Source organism: Harpia harpyja, chromosome Z (assembly GCF_026419915.1).
Source record: "Harpia harpyja isolate bHarHar1 chromosome Z, bHarHar1 primary haplotype, whole genome shotgun sequence".
Classification (NCBI taxonomy): domain Eukaryota; kingdom Metazoa; phylum Chordata; class Aves; order Accipitriformes; family Accipitridae; genus Harpia; species Harpia harpyja.
Window position 1 is genome coordinate 68,058,914 of NC_068969.1, and position 12,845 is coordinate 68,071,758.

General features: G+C 43.8%; 1 protein-coding gene across 1 annotated transcript; it reads right to left on the reverse strand.

Moving 5' to 3' along the window:
- Positions 1-270: 270 nt before the first annotated feature.
- NXNL2 (nucleoredoxin like 2) lies at positions 271-10,251 on the reverse strand. Its single transcript, XM_052778489.1, has 2 exons — positions 9,860-10,251; positions 271-878 (listed from the first exon to the last, which is right to left on the reverse strand). Exons 1-2 carry the CDS (start codon positions 10,159-10,161, stop codon positions 710-712), a joined length of 471 nt encoding a protein of 156 aa, XP_052634449.1. The 5' UTR covers positions 10,162-10,251; the 3' UTR covers positions 271-709.
- Between the last annotated feature and the right edge of the window lie 2,594 nt (positions 10,252-12,845).

Consider the following 12,845-nt stretch of genomic DNA (forward strand, 5'->3'; position numbering starts at 1 on the left):
CGGCTGCGTGGTCCTTTGTTACCGGCTGGGCTGAAACCACGACAACTTGGCCTAACGTTAACTTGGGAGATAACAACTTAGCTTACAGTGCCAAGTTTAAAAACTCCAGGGGTAAGGAAAACTCAGCAGAATAAGTAAATCCCACACAAAGTAATAAAACCAAAGAAAAGTATTTATTCAGTACCGAGAAAAAAATACGTCCGATTTAAAAATCGTGACATTTTCTTATCAGATTGTTAAGATAGATAAGGAAGACACGTTAGACACATATACTTCATAAACAGTTATTTATTAAAGCAAGCAATTTCCTTTTCTTAAAATATGTGCTAATCACCAGAAAAAAACTGTCATCAAGAAAAATAGATTTGTGCATATATATAATTTCTACTGTACAGATTTTGCAGAGTAAGTGTTTGCATAGATTTCACAGTGCTCCATTATTACTGTCTAAACCAGCCTATCTTCCTGAAGTTCTTCAGTATTATCAGGAATGCTTTGGTTTATCTGAATATAGTAGATAGAACAATACAAATAAAATGGTAATTGCATTTTATGACTTACTGGAATAGCTAATCTTCAAGTTGAAAGCAAAATTTGTTTACAAGCAAACATAAATAAACCTTACCCTTGTTCTGAACAAGGCAACAATCTTTTCAGAGCTCTACAAAGTTTTCCATGATGCCTTGTCTTGCTTTTATCTGCCAGCTTTTTAGCTAGAAAAATTCTGAAAGATATCTGCACCCTCAAGCCAGTTCCGAAAACAGGATAGCCCTTTGTCTCTGATCTGTTTTCTTCCCTTGTCAGTAATGACTTCTCCAGTTTGTTTCACAATCACCAGTTTAGGAATTGCTGTTATGTTGTATTTCTTCTTCAGGTCACTGAGGGGAAAAAATTAAAAATAAAACACACCATTAGGGAGCATTTTAAGAAAACTCCTAGTCTCTCATGAAGGGCACTCTGGTCAGGATGCATGGGATAGCAGAAGTGATGAACACCTGGGCTTCCTCAGAGCTTGAGGCAGAGCACTGGGTAGTACAGGGAGATGAACAAGGCTGCAGCTGGGACTTTACATGGTGAAACTTAGCTTGGGGAGTTCGGAGTTGCAGGACCCTTCCTGTAACTACTCTTCACTGCTGCCTCCAGCCTCCACAGAAGCAGAGACTGACTGCCTCTCGGAGACTATAAGGAGGTCCATGGAAGGAAAGTGTGACACACCCTTCCACCTTGTTTTGACTAGCCAAAACCAGATGTCTTCTGGTCCCTTCTTACTGGATAGGAGGAGGATCTCACTTAAATAAGCAGTGGACATTTATTCCCATACAAAGATGTTCAAGTGTGCCAATCCCATAGAGCTACATCCTATAATATCCATTAAAGCATGACGCATAATCCTTCAGTGTAAATAGAAGAGATTGCAGAAATGCCTTAAACGCCCTCAGTGAAACAAGCCTTCTACATACAGAAATATAAGCAATTGAAAGATTTGCAATAAGGACCACCCATCTAAGTTGTACCAGAATAAAATTTCAACTCCTCCTCTGTCCATCACACAGACAATAGTGGCCATTTATCTATGTCAGGAGACAGAAAAATCCAGATAGATTACAAATAACTCGGTCTTAAATAGCCTACTGTTTTAAAACAACACATAGTTAAAATACAGTTAAAAAATTAAAAAGCCATACAAACAGTGATGCTAGACAAATGAAATCAGGATCTATTCAAACAATTGATGAGCAGGTAACCCAGGAAAAATTAGTAAGGCTTCTGAAGGATGGAAATTTAATGGGATCAAACTCAAGATACATGGAAAATTAAATGGATTATTAATACCAGAAATAAAAATAACATTTGGGAGGCAAAAACCTGGAGGACACAAAACATCCAAAGAGAATCAAAAATACTTGCCGACACTGGCACACAATAAATAACAAGGCATGACTACTTGGCATCACACGCTTGTCCTGGTTTCGGCTGGGATAGAGTTAATTTTCTTTCTAGTAGCTGGTACAGTGCTGTGTTTTGGATTTGGTGTGAGAATAATGTTGATAACTGTGGGAAAATAAGGGAAGAATGGGGAGGAGAATTGTGACTTGCAGATAGGGTGTAGAAAAATACATACATCTTTCTAATTGTTGTCTCTCCTTGTGCATTTGACAAGTAGAACATTCGTGTTCAGGTAATACAGGCCTGTGATAGACTTAGAGGCATTCTGTCGAACATGCGTGAGACTCCTGCCCTGCTGTGGGAAAGATCAAAGCATGGTGGTAAACTACGCCTGCGCGAATCCCTGAAAAACAGGTGCAAGCAGCAGATTTGGCGATCCTCTAGCAAGGACCAAGCTCTGTGGTGCCTATGTTCCCGCTTGTGTGCCTCTGCCCAGGTGCTGCTTCGGGGATGCCCTAGTACATGAGGTAATGAAAAATTTACTCTTTGCATTTCATCCATCGCTTTGTGGTTATTCCCACATCCTGCCTGTGTCGGCTCACACAATAACACACTGATGTTTTAGCTGCTGCTAAGTAGCACTTATCCTAAGTCAAGGATTTTTCAGTTTGCCATGCTCTGCCAGAGAGCAGGGGCACAAGAAGCTGGGAGGGAACATGGCCAGGACAGCTGACCCAAACTAGCCAAAGGGATATTCCATACCACAGGATGTCATGCCCAATATATAAACTGGGGGGAGTTGGCCAGGAGGGGTGGATCGCTGCTCTGGCGGGCAGGGGTGGTGGTGAACGAGCAGCTGCACGGTGCTTACTTGCCAGCTGGGGTTAAACCACAACACGACCACAGAGATGAAAGCTCACAAATAGCAGGCTATTGGCCACATGAAGTAGTAAAACACAACTCACTGTTTACATAGATGAGTTGAAAGAGATGAGTAAGATGAAAACAAAAGGAATATGCAAAACCAGGAGAGAGAATCAAAGAATACCACATCGTAAGCCACTTCAGTTGAGCATGACATAGGCAACAGAAATGGCAAGATTAAAAACATTTCCAAGGAAACAGTTTAACAGCTATGACACAGTTTGTTTGTTACAGGACAAAATAAAGAAGAGGAAGATAGCAAGGCACATGGACCTATCTTTATAGAAAGATAGTATCTTCTATACAAGAAATTCACCTCACTTGGAAGGGTGGTGTTTCAGTGCAAACGAAAAAGTAAAATTCAGGACGCAAGTAAGCCAGAAGAAACATTTTTGAGACTAAGACTTAATCACTAGCACTGACAACAACTTTTTGGCATGAATTTTATTAATTTACAACAGAAGTAATTAAAAGACAGTCAATGAGCTCTGAGCTCATTAAACATCTCAGTGGACATCAGATAAAATCAGAGTTAAGTTGTTGAGAGTGCTGCTCAACAGGAGGAGTCTCAAGTGTTTCCAGGAACTCTAGAACCAGTTCGCTGCCCCAGCTCCAACTCAGAAAGAAAAGCAGATAAAGAATGTCTGAAGTTTCCTGCCATGTTTATCAGGACAGTGCAACAAACAAATTCTTTCCAAATACATGGCAATAGCAAAAACACTACTTTCGTTAACACTGAACGTCCAAAGAAGAAAGGAAACCATTTGTTGAATACAAATAAGCAGGAAGAGAAATGGGTTTAGACTGATGATCATAAAGTCAGAAACACACTGGGGTGTTTCCCCACTCTTTTCAAACTAAGATAAAAGGTAGGAAAACTATTACCTGCCTCCTACTATGTCACACTATTCATAGGTCACCCCCAGCACATCTATTCATTGTACTAGATGTTCACATTAGAGAGCCACAAATGAAACAATGTAGATGCTAATGAATTCGTAATGTTCATTTTGATAGGCAGAAGTTAAAGAAAATATCTTCTAGTGCATCGTCCTCATAAGTGATATTCCACAATTTTAGTGTTAGGAATGCATGCTATGGTGACAGACATGCTGGAATCTAACAGGAAAAGTGAGGAACATGAAATCTACACCTAAGATGCAAGTTGTGCAGTCTAAAAGAAATCCTGGAAAAATGTAATCAGTTTTGAGGAAGAGATCATGTGTTTCAGAAGGGGTATAAGAAACAGATTAAGTGAACTGCAACAGATGAGCTAAAAGTAACAGGCTCCCCAACACAAATGTAATCTGTTGTATGGAAAATTACCTCCCTGCATTGACTTATATAAAAGTGAGTAGAAATTAGGCACCTTTAGAAGTACCAGAGGATAGAGACACAACAAGCAATAACAGAACAGCCAGCTTGCAAAATATGAATAACTTCCCTCTCAAAACAAAACTTACACACTAAATGAAAATGTAGTGCCGAGCACCATCACTACAAGCAAGAACATCTGCTGTGTGAAGGTTCAAATGCCAAAGTATTTTGATTGAGTAGAAAAAAAAAATTGTAGAAATTGTTGAAAAATACAAAACCTTAATATACAGGCATTCTCTATGATTTCCTGGAAAAGAGGAGGAGTCTTAAAAATACAGAAGGTAAGACCTAAGTGAAATACTGGCCCAGACAAGGCATTCGTGAAACACATCTTTCCTTCTGGTTTTTTTTTCTTAAGAGAAGAAAAATCAACAGGTGAAGGATACTGCTCTGCCATTATGTTGGCTGAGCAATAATGCAAAAAACCAGCAATAATATGGTCTGGCAACAGGTCTGCTTTCTCAGTGAATTCTGAAATAAAAGCAAGCAACCAAGAATCCCCATAGACCTTTCCGAAGTCCAATAAAATGCGGGAAAAAACATTCCAAAGCAAGTTCATGTAGAAACCACATAGAAGACTATCACCTTATACCACTTGTATGACAAGATGGGTAGAAGATGCATTTTACTGGTTCAGTGGACAATAAAATAGCTTGAGATGCCTAACACAACTGTAGCTGAGACAGAACAGTAGGAAGCTGAAGGTAATCTGCTATGGAGACTGGAAACTAACACTCTGCTTTCCTAAGGGAATGCATATACAGCTTATCCACTCCAGCACGGCATCTTGTTTACACAGCTTCTGGGCTCAAGGTTGCTTGCATCAAACCAGAGTGAGGCACGCACAGATTTTTCTTACATTTGCGTGCAACTTGTAAAATGAATGGACCTGAAGCTGCCCCAGGAACAGTTCTGCAGATAATGTTTCTTAATCACTGTGTACCTATGTACAGGTGCTTACAAAAATAACTTTTTAAAACCTGTTAATATCATCCTCTCCTATAGGGATCTCAAATCCTGTGACTCACCCACACAAACTACATATGCGCCATGGGACTAACTCCAATGGCAATTTATGAAATCATTAACCATAAATAGAAACATCACATGTGCCACAAAGGCAAATTCAATTCTCTTACAGTAAAATACAGTGACGTTACTGATGACATTCTTAAAAATCAATTGCCTAGCTATTCCCACGTAAGTGTAAAGGCACAAACAGTGTCTCACTGACTAGAAAAATCTAAGACCCAAACAGACAAAGTGGAAGGGGATGCTATAATAAAAGATAGGTATGGAAGACTGAACGAGTAACCTTTGTAGACACAGGGAATCTTTTATCCAAATCCTTTGAGATATCAGACCTTGGTCATGCAGGTTAGAACATGAGAGGGCAACCTTCACCTGCATATGAAATACTAAAGGATGAAATTAAGACTGAGGCAAACTGGAAGTCACTGCAATTGTTAGGTCTTTTGATTCTTAGGAGAAGGCTGCATGAAAGTTTCTGAGAGCACAGATTTTATATTTACTAGGTAGCACTGGCATTGGCTTGGATGGAGTTAATATTCTTCATAGCAGCTGGCACGGTGCTGTGTTTTAGATTTGTTACCAAAACAGTGTTAATAACACACCAATGTTTTAGCTATTGCTGAACAGAGCTTACACAGCAGCAGGGCCTTTTCTGTTTCTCATGGTGCCCAGCCAGCGAGTGGGCTGGAGGTGCACAAGAAGTGGAAGCTGGGACAGCTGACCCCAGCTGAACGAAGGGATATTCCATACCATACGACAACATGCTCAGCCATAAAAGCTGAAGAAAGGAGGAGGAAGGGACCGACGTTCAGACTTAGGGCGTTTGTCTTCCCAAGTAACTGTTACACAGGAAGAAGCTCTGCTACCCTGGAAATGGCAAAACATCTGCAGGTCAATTGGAAGTAGTGAATGAATTCCTTATCTTGCTTTGCTTGTGTGTTCACCTTTGCTTTATCTACTAAACTGTCTTTATCTCAACCCAAAAGTTTTCTCACTTTCAGCCTTCCGATTCTCTCCCCCCTCACACTGGGGCAGGTGGTGACCCAGCAGCTGGGTGGGGCTTGGCTGTCTACCAGGGCTAACTCACAACATAGGTGAGTATTTTTATGTAAGCGTTTAAGATCTGTACGCAAGAGGGTTTTTGAGATGTAGACAACGCAAAGTTAGTACCATATTGGGAACATAAATGGTACTTTTTATATACTTGTGTAATGTGATATCTGACAATATTTGAATTTTAACAGCTTCCACTTGGAAGTGCTTTCACTTCAAAGTGATGGACAGCCTGCTAATCTGCTTCTAGCAGTATACCCTGTAATACACAACTGTATGTCTATTTTCTTTTAGCTGTGAACTTTCTGCATTGTTAAGTGTTAGTCACATAAACAAGCACATCATATGGATGGGATTTTAAAGAGTCTTTTGAGATTTTGGGATAGTGGTCTAAAAAGACTAAGGACAGGCAATAGCTCTTAACTGCTCAGATACTTTCATTCTTCTCCTTCTGCCTTCCTTTTTTAGCCCCCGCCCCCATACTCCCGTAGGTGCCAATCCACCCTCATACCTAAAGCTTCCTAACATAAAGTGTAAGCATACCCTTTTCATTTTCCTTTTTCAGGAATTCTTTGGGATTCTAATTTTCACTGAGGTGTACAGGACATGGACTCAGCAAATACCTGTCTATCTGGCAGCCTGCAAGAGCTACTAGCATGCGCTGGGCACCCACACAGAGAATGACTCCTTTCACAGTAGGACTCAGTATAAACACGGCAGCATGTCTTTGTGTATCATAATTAAAACATCAGTCCCCATTTACTAGCATTTGTGGTTGACATGTTCTGTCCTACTCCTGCTCTTCCTCTCTACTACTCCCTTTCTCCTTCTAGTGCTCACCTCCTACTAGATTGTCTTCACACACCCCTGCACGGATCAAAAGCCTGTGCCTCAGGCAGCAAAAATCAACATTAAGGCTGCAAACAGTCAAGGCATCAGGAGCAGTATTTCCTGTTAGTCATGCCACAAACTGCATGAAGCAGTAAAGGTGCAGTCCCACCTCAGGGAAATAGTCAGGACTGACAGCATGAGAGTCTTGAGATCCTGCTCCGAATTTAGTATTTTGCTTCTCCGCAGGTATGTACAAGGCATTACACTTCACACACTACAAGTATGAATGCAGGCTATTTCTTAACAGGACCAAATCATCCCCAAGAAACACCATGCTTCCGCTTGTGAAGTGTGTTTCAGATGGCAAATTTAAAATTGGCTCCATTGTGCCTAAAAGAGACTTCAGTCTGTGCTGCAGTTACGCATCTTAAACACTGAAGTCACCAGCTAGAATATTTTAACTTCACTGAGGATACTGAAATGCCTTCTTTACATAGTCCACAAAAGAGCAAGCAATTCAAATTATTTGCAATGGAACTTTAAAAATATTAATGAATGAAAAATGTTAGTAAATATGTGAATGTTAATAAATACTAATAATCAAATTATTAATTGACGTTAGACAATTCTAAAATTATATTCTTAGTTAGAACTAGTATTTAGCCAGAATTATAGTTTGGTTTAGTGAACACACATCCATCCGTCTGCTCTAAGTCTGCAATGATTCACCAGTATCCCTGAAGCCAAACTACCAGTTAATTCAAACTAAGCACCTTGAACATCTCCACACAGCCCTTTTATTGTTGCATGCAAGAAACACAACTTCAAAAACATTGCCTTTTCATATCCCTCTGCACTTTGTTCTTAAATAAGCCACTTCAAACACTTAAGATCTCGCAGCTATCCGTGACGGGATAAGACGTGTTTCTGTACAGGATTCTGAAGGGCATTATGGACTGCCACAGAAAAGCCAATTAAACTGTCTCTGTACCTCCACTCCACATGACTTGGACAAGAGCAGAGTCAGAAATAGACCCCTGATCCACAGAGGCTGAAGCTTTAAGCGCATTCCCATAGTCTATGCTGAAAAGCTTGCTGGATGCAGTAACTTCAAGTGCTACATTTCCATCCGGAAATTTGCCTGAATTCTATTAGAATTAGTAGATACCAAACACAGTTACTGCCTGGAGAACCTTTGGAGAACTATGGAAAACAGCATTGCTATTTCAATCTATTTTTAAGTCAATGGAAACTGTTGTTAAAAAGGCCTAACATTGATTGGCTGCTGACATCCAGGAATGAGCCAAGGAAGGATGAAGTAGTTCCTGGCTTCAGGTTGTTTGCTCTTGAGGTTGTCAAAGCATACTGAGAAAATGAGATTAGTAAACCTGCTCCGCCTTGAGTGAGTAGCTAGGGTGTTAAACACCTCTATCCCAGGTAGCCCACTGGGATGGATCTAGAGTTAAACGAATGCTAGAAATTACTAAAAGCACTAGAACAGAGTTCTTTGTTAGAAGAACAAATCTCGTTACGAGTTTAATTACCCAGTCTATGTTTAAAAGTCACACTAACTCCTTGACTTCGATGACATCTGTAACAATATTTTCCACAATCTACCTACACGTTACTTAAAGGGGAAAAAAAAAATCCCTTTACCAGTATTTACACATATGTTAAGTCTCCAGTTATAGGCATCTCAGTGGCCCTAAACACCCTACCTGTACCCCTGTAATCCCAATCTGTACTTCTTGGTATGAGCCTAAATCACGTTTCACGTCATCCAAATGACTTACGTTGTCAAAACAGTTCTTGGTATCATCCTTCACCCTGTTACCTACACACGGTCACGTCCTTTCCTTCTGCTGTTTTACTGAGCAAGCTGCCTGCAGGAATGCCCCCCCAGAAAGCAACTGGCACAAGAATTTTGCATCCCAGTTACCACCGTGCGTTTGCCACAGCTGAACTCCAGCTGCTACTACCTTTCTTTTTCAGGTAGCTTACTTGTATCTGTCTGAATCTTCATAGTTTGCCCGGCTTTCCTCTAAGTTGTTCTGCCATCAGTTTTGCTGCTTCTTCATTTGCCTTTTCTCCAGAGCATTAATAAGCTACACAACCCAGAACTACCTCAATAATAGCTACCGCTGTGCTGAAAAACAATCCCTGGATCCTCATTTGCCATTAGTTTGTTTTCGACTCGCTGTTCCCGTCACCTCCCTAATACTTGGGGTCTTTATCCACCCCTCTTCGAAGACCTTTTAAAGCCTAAATTCGGTGCGCAAACCCAGTTTTCCTTCATCGCGTCCTTCACGGGTGTAACGGGCTACAGCCACGTTACTCCTCTGAAGAAAGTACGCTGCTGGTTTCCCGTTCGTTTGCCCGCGGGGACGCAGGGAGACCGGGCCGGCAGCAGCCGCTGCTCAGCCTGGACTGAGGGGACGCTGCAGCGGGCGCTTCACCCGAGGGAAGAGGCTGCAACCCGGATTTCAGGGGGAAGGGAAGGAGCGGGCCAAGAGGGCAGGCGGAGGCCCCGGGGAGCTTCTCCCTCAAGGGCTTCGTTGTCAGGTTACACCGCTGCGAAAGCGCCCGCGCCGCCCGCCCTCTCCCGTACTCCGCAGGAGGTGTGCCGGCAGAGGCCGACGGTGGGCGAGCGGGCCACCCCGCCCGTCGCGGCCTGCCAGGCGGCCCCGGCCCCGGCCCGGGCGCCCGCCGCGGGAAGGGCCGGGCGGGGCCGGGGGCCGCCGCCGCTGGTACTCACTGCTTGTAGGGGTCGTGGAAGGGCAGGGCCAGCCAGTCCCCGTGCATGGCGTGCATGTAGCCCGCCATCTCCTCGGCGCTGTGGTCGGAGGAGATGAAGACGACCTCGAAGGGGGCGGGGGGCTGGGTCTCCTCCACCAGCTCCGTGTAGAAGTCGCAGAGGACGGGGGTAAAGTCGCGGCACGGCGAGCACCAGCCGGCCGAGAAGTACAAGCCCACCACCTTGTTCTGCAGGGCCTCCTCGGGGTCCACGCTGCGGCCGCCCCTGCTGACCAGGAGCCGCCCGCTGAACACATCCACCATGCCGCCGCCGCCGCCGGCCGGCCCCCGCGGGACGCAGCAGACCGAAGGCTGGCACGGGGGGCTGCGAGCCCGCGGAGGACCGCGGCACCCCCGCGCGAGGACCTTCCTCCCGCCCCGGCCGCGCCACTCAGCCCACCCGGAGCAACGGCTCGGCGGCCCGCCGCCGCACTACGCTCCCGCGCCCTCGTCCGCCGCCGCCGCCGCCCGGGGTCTGCCCGCCGCTGACTGACAGCGGCGCTGGCCAATGGCCGCCGCAGGACGTCGTGGCCCGCCCCGCCCCCGCCTGTGCCTGCGGCGGCGGGCGGTTTCGGGGTGCTGGCGGCGGCAGGGTCAGCGGTGCGGCGGTCGGTGTCAGCTGTCGGGGGGAACGCCGGGCCGCCCGCTCCGCCGCCCCCGTGGTAGCCCAGGAAAACACGGCTGGTTTTGGTTTTTGGCTAAGAGTTTCTGGGGGCACAGGTTGCGCCCGGAGGTCCTCCCCTGCTCAGCCTTACCCCACGACCGCCCCGGCAGGCAGCACGGCGGCGGTGACCTAAGGCGCCGGCGAAGGGCGCAGGGTCGGGGGGGTGCTGGCCGGGGGGGGGGGGGGGGGGGCGGCAGGCGGGTACCCGGTATCTCTCGAGAGGGGAAGGCAAGGCGCGCTCATCGCTTCTCAGCCCGGCCTACGTTGTTGCCTCGCTCGGCTGTTGTCGCAGAACCAGAGGTTTGATCTACAGGCGGTTTTTCTCTTGCTCCTCGAAGTGCCGAGTCGCCCTTTTGAGAAGGCGAATACGTTTCAAGGCTTACTAACCTTACTGAAGATACCGAACTTTTGATAAGTTTAAGCAGGAGTCACCTGCACGCCAAAGTCAGACAGACCTCTTCACCTTGTCGTGGATTTCACCTTCTCTCCCCGGACGGTCACATCACAAGGTTTGGTTGGCTTCGGCAGTGCGCTTTTTTTTTTTTTTTGTCCGACATACAGCACTGATTTTTTTTCTAGCATGGAAAATCATCTGAATTCTGGTTATAAAAGGGGCTTGTCTATTCTCTGTCCAAGCAGGGGGGGAATTATCATTTTATTCCAGTGCATGTATCATGTGTTTGGGTTGAATAATGCTATTTTTTTCCTCCAGCTGATACTGAGTTAGAAATCAATAAAAATGGCATTGTATTACATATATGCAATCTCTTCTCTGCCTAAATCAACCTGCAAATGGAAATGAAAGATGATTTCGCTGTGGGAGACTCAAATTACAGTTTAATTAAAGGGTCATGATAGGGTGATAACCACACCTGGTACATTGTCTCATTTTCATTAATTGCACAATACCCAATTAAAAGAGAATTTATCTTAAACAAAAAATTATTCATATCCCCCAAAACAAATTCTGGTATTTATACTGGACACTTCAAGTGTCTAATCATGGACATACCGTAGAAAATATTTTACATTAAAACTGTGTGTCCAAATGCATTCTAGGCTTTTACTCTTTGCTTGGTCCTCTTTTTTAAGCTGCAGCCCCTCCCCAAATCTGTCAATGTTACTTTTGGAAAAGACAGAGCTGTGACAAGTATGTACTGTGATTCAAACAGTGAACACTAGAATGGAACTAATGTTAATCATGATGACTGCTCAGTTAAGTAAACTGCAGCTAAGTTAATAGTGAAATTAAGTCCAATTTCTACATCTGACCATCTACTGACCTTATAGCATGCATTGCAAGAACTGCAATAACTGAAGTCAAAAATTCAAACTTAATTTTGTATAGGAATAAACTTAGTACAGGTGTCCTCCCACACACGTACCATTCCTTTTGAGATCTTTTTGAAATGTCTTTTTTATTTCCATTGGCTTGACCTAAAATTTTTGGTTATCTACTGCCACTTTCCGTCCAGAGTGAAAGAAACAAGGTATCATTTTAAAAATTTGACCATGTGAGAGAAAGCCTGAAAAAGCACCACAGAAATAACACAGCAATGTTTTTTTTCGGTAGGCTTCACCAAAAGTAACTGCCTGGTTGTAGGATCAGTTTGGTTTGGTAGATGCACTCACCTGCCTTTTCTCTTACCCCTTTTTCCTTTTATTATGCAGATATACTGCTAATTAAAAGACTGCTTTCTTCTTGTGCCAAAGATCACACATCTTTAAAAAAGCATAAGAGTTCAGCCATTATTATTATTTTTTAAGAGATTTGTTTATATGCAAATTAATCTTTACGAGTTAGGCCTTTTTATTTATGTCCTAGTATATGTGACTAATTTGTAATTACTATTCTGATATTTTATGGGGAAAAAAAAAAGAATTGCTTAGGTGTTTTTAATTCAAATGCAGTATTTCTCCATTTTCATGGACTGTTGAGCTACATTGTTTTCAAATCCATGTATCTGCTTCCAACACAGAAGTGACATTTAAAACAACGTGGTCCTCCCATCTCTCATATCTCCCATCAGTCCTTTCTCCAAGTTTTGAATGCTGTTTTGTGCAGTTCCCCCCTTCAGACTTCCGTCTGATAACAGAAGTAGAAGATAAAAGGAGCAGTGAAAGGTTGCCTGTTCTTAAAATAGCACAGAAGGGAAATTCAGCTCACCTGAGCCTTTGATTTGCCATACTGTCTGCCTCTGTGAGACCACTTGGGAAACAGGATGGAGTCAGAGCCTTTGGAGCCTGTAGAGTCACAGGAAAATGGAAAAAAAGTTGCCATATA

Excerpts from the sequence above, each read along its gene's own strand:
- NXNL2 (XM_052778489.1), bottom strand. The coding sequence starts at position 10,161 with ATGGTGGATGTGTTCAGCGGGCGGCTCCTGGTCAGCAGGGGCGGCCGC. Across the intron at positions 879-9,859 it reads TTCCACGACCCCTACAAGCA|TGACCTGAAGAAGAAATACA; the intron begins GTGAGTACCAGC and ends TTTTCCCCTCAG.